Here is a 4,268-nt window from a genome sequence, read left to right on the forward strand (position 1 = left end):
GGTGAATTCATGTCTTCTTCCTGTGAGGACAGTGCCATCCATATTGCACCACATGGGAATCACTGACTTTGGAAAACTTGCTGTCATTCCAGTCAAGTCTTATCTCACTCTCAGATTTGCTAAGAACCCTGCCCACTCTCCATAAGTAGCCACTGTATACCTTTTTTCCAACTTCATTCCTTCGGAAAGTTCTGATTTGAATCAACACTTACTCTCTTCTGCATAATAATAGACACTGAACTAGAAAGAATCATAAGAAATATCCAGTTCCAACGGCCAGAAAAGGAATGCAGTAAAACTCTGGCCTATAAAGGACTATTTTCTAATGACTAACTCCCCTCCTAACTCATTGGAAAAGACCCTGATGCTGGGAAAGATTGAGGGTAGGAGGAGAAGGGGACGACAGAGGATGAGATGGTTGGATGGCATCACCGACTCAATGGACATGGGTTTGGGTGGACTCTGGGAGTTGGTGATGGACAGGAGGCCTGGCATGCTGCGGTTCATGAGGTCCCAAAGAGTCGGACATGACTGAGTGACTGAACTGAACTGAACTCCCCTCCAGGGATCAGATGGGCTCCAAGGTGTGAGAGCTACAACAGATGACTGTATTATTTCTCCTTTTCTCTCCTACACTGAGTATCTGCCTCTCCGTAGTACCTTCCTCACAGCCCCCTTCACATCCTTGTTCCTTAGGGTATAAATTAGAGGATTAAGCATAGGGGTAACTATGGTATAAAAAAGGGCTACAAACTTTCCCTCACTCTCAGAATAACTGTGCATGGGTTGGAGGTATGTATAGATGGCTGAGCCATAAAAAAGGGAAACCACCAAGAGATGGGACCCACAAGTCCCAAAAGCCTTTCTTCTCCCAGCCACTGATCTGACTTTCAGGACTGTCTGAACAATATATACATAGGAGCCTAGAATTAGTACTGCAGGAACAACCAAGATTAAGGCTCGAGCCACAAACATCTTGGTCTCTGCCCCTTCTATGTCTTCACAAGCCAGCTTCAGGAGAACAGTCATCTCACAGAAGAAGTGATTCAGGAGATGGAGACCACAGAGAGGCATGGCCATCATGAGGCCTGTCTGAACCAGAGAGTTCATGAAGCCGCCTACCCAGGAGGCAATAGCCAGGGTCTGGCAGAGGTGGGGGTGCATAATGGCTGTGTAGTGGAGTGGATGACAGACAGCAGCATAGCGGTCAAAGGCCATCACCACTAGGAGCACACATTCAGTGGAGCCTAGGGCAAGGGAGCTGAAGAGCTGGACCACACACCCTTCATAGCTGATGGTCCGGTCGAGTCCATGAAGGTTGATCAGAAGCTGGGGCACAGTACTGGTGGTATAGCAGAGGTCCAGGAAGGAAAGATGTCTAAGAAAGAAGTACATGGGCGTGTGCAATTGAGGTTCCAGGAGGGAAAGAGTGATGATGGTGGTGTTGCCAAAGATAGTTAAGGAGTAGAAAATTGAAATAAAGACAAAAAGGATGGGCTCCAGTTGAGACCAATCTGAGAAGCCCATTAAAATGAAGCCGTCTCTAAAACTAGTATTGAAACTTCCCATGGCTTTTTGCCTGTTCAAATAGCAGAAGACAATGTAATGACTCTTATGAAGGATTTAAAAATTATTTCACAATTTTCCCTAGATAATCCTAACTCATTCATTGTGTCATCTGTTTTGCTATTCAGCTCCATTCTGTCCAGTCTTCTCCTACTTTGAGAGTGAAGATTACTAGACTAAGAATGATGTGGCCTTCATTTGAACTCCAATCCTGTTATGTGCTTGCTCTATGATTTCAGCCAGGCCACTCAATCCTTCGGACCTGATGTTTCCTTGTCTGAAAGCAGAGACAATCTGTCGAAAAGAATCAAGAAAAGTGTAGATCCATCCTTTTGGGAAAAAAAAAAATTAGCAACAAGTATGCTTCTTCTGATGAGTTATGATGCCTAGAATAATTTCCCCCTTCTCCAACTGATAAATATATCCATCAAATCCCCATAGCATAAATATAAATAAAATTTTAATTGGTCAAAAAATGACAATGATTGTAAGGTACAGACTTCTCCCATCTTCCTATTTACTCTTTTTTTTTTTTTTTTTTTTTTGCAGTTTAAGCTTATTTTATTGGATGCAAACAAAAATGAATGACAAGACACTTATAATAGCTCTTTTTATATCTGAAGGCTTTCAGACCTTCTCTGGCTTCCATGGCTGATTCATGTCAATGTATGACAAAACCCACTGCAATGTTGTGAAGTAATTAGCCTCCAACTAATAAAAAAAGAAAAGAAAAGAAAAGAAAGAAGCCTATTTACTGTTGATCATATTTCCTTTTGGAAACTTCTTCTCCACTGGTTTCCATAAATACACATTCTCCTCCTTGTCAACTCAATGTATTCTCCATTGATGGTGTCTCTTCTTTCAATAAGGTCTTAAATACTATCATTCCCTGGAAACTTTACCTGGCTCTCGCCTCACCCTATACACTTTTTCTGGTGATCCCACTCATGGCTTCAGTTACCAATAATGACCTCCAAGTATTGGTTAGCAGCCAAGACTCCTCTTCAGAACTTCAAAATCAAGTATATCTCTTCTTTCTGGACATTGCTACTCAGATAATCCATAGGCATGTCAAGTTTAGCATTTTCAAGTCTCATATCTTCCCTCCAAATATGCTTCTGCTGCATTCCCTTACTTGGTAAGTGATAGCCTCTTCCCCCTAAAAAAATTTTGCAGTTATCTCAGATCTCTCCTCACCCCATCCTAAAATTGATTGCTCAATATGTCCTATTGAATCTATAGCCTAAATATCTTTTACTTCTGTCTCCTTTTCATCTTATTTTTTCAATGACTTGATTGATGGCTCAATATTTCTATAGTGTTCCAAAATATCTTGTTTAGAGACTATTTATGAATCAACTCCTAACACTATCGTCAGAATGACTTTCTTAAATTGTAAATAAGATCGTGTCTCTTCACGGCTCAGAATTCTTGAATCATGCTGCTCTTTAGTATCAGGAGACTACCCAAATGCCTTAGAATACTCTACATAATTCTTTCTGATCAACTATATTTTTCAAATGGTCACCATAATATAGTGCAATAGACTTGAAAGTCCGTAGTCAGGCTCCTACAGATCAGCTCTGTCACCAACCCACTGTGCCTGTGCTACCTGTTCTGGAAATTTTACTTCTGTGAGTCTCAATCTACTTAGCTTTAAAATAGAGAAAATAACTTTATTTCATAGGGTTTTGATTGGTATTAAAAGGTATGATACATTCTGTGAGCTGCAAAGAATATTCCATACACATTTTTAACACTTGTTGTTCTCAACCACTAATTTTTAAGTTTTATGAAACTAGGTCTGCTTTTGTTCACCATTTTGCCTCTATCTCTCAGTGAAGTTCCTGGTGAATAAAAGGTTTTTAATAACTGTTGTTGAATGAATCAACAAAGGCATTTCCAAAGTTTGTGTCATGTTTAGTGAACATAAATGTTCCAGAAATATACATTTCCTGTGCAACACAAAAGAATTCATCTGCAATGTGGCAAAGGTTTAACAATTCCTGCTTTGTCATCATGTAGTGCAAAGGTTTTTAACCACTTCTGCTCTGTATTTTGTCAAGGATTTCTATGATGGCAGAGAGATAATTATATCTGCAATTGAGTAAAAGTTTTAAAACACAAGTAACATGATGTATGATAAACCATAATTCAAAGGGATCTCACAATGATGAAACAAGGAGCTCTAAACCAATAGATAAGATAATAAGATAGTATTGACCTTGGCTTCAAAACCTGAAACAAATTTTAATGGAGGAGATTAAATGTGACAGCTGTTCACTAAAAAGGTAGAAAACAAAGATGATGTAGGAGTATCCTGACCAAAAACAATGCAAGCCAACAGTGCCCACTTGATTGCTGAATTTTACCAAATTTGAGCTTAGACTAGATAAAGATCCAGTCTAGACTTTGGCCTTTCTAGCTTGGAAGGAAACCTAATAGTCATTTCCACAAATGTCCTTGCACCATTTGATGCATGACCGCCATGGTATCTCAGACCCAGAACTTTTTTTTAATGAAGCTCTTGCCTCATCTATGGCCTCACTTATGGCCTTTTGCTTTTTTATTCCCTCCTATCAGTTCCTTACTCCCATCTCTACGTGTCTCAGATTTCTTGATATGTCATGTCAACTATTTTCTTACTAATATTCTTAATTTATTATCTCTTTGACCCATGCACCCAGTTTTGGAAGAATGCA

General features: G+C 39.6%; 1 protein-coding gene across 1 annotated transcript; it reads right to left on the reverse strand.

Annotated features, from left to right (window-relative positions):
* Positions 1 to 630: 630 nt before the first annotated feature.
* On the reverse strand, positions 631 to 1,569 carry LOC136157345 (olfactory receptor 2Y1-like). Its single transcript, XM_065919267.1, has one exon. It carries the CDS (start codon positions 1,567 to 1,569, stop codon positions 631 to 633), a length of 939 nt encoding a protein of 312 aa, XP_065775339.1.
* Between the last annotated feature and the right edge of the window lie 2,699 nt (positions 1,570 to 4,268).

Source organism: Muntiacus reevesi, chromosome 1 (genome assembly GCF_963930625.1).
Source record: "Muntiacus reevesi chromosome 1, mMunRee1.1, whole genome shotgun sequence".
In the NCBI taxonomy this organism is placed as follows: Eukaryota; Metazoa; Chordata; class Mammalia; order Artiodactyla; family Cervidae; genus Muntiacus; species Muntiacus reevesi.

Bases quoted from the DNA above. Each gene is read 5' to 3' on its own strand.
- LOC136157345 (XM_065919267.1), bottom strand. From the start codon at position 1,569: ATGGGAAGTTTCAATACTAGTTTTAGAGACGGCTTCATTTTAATGGGC.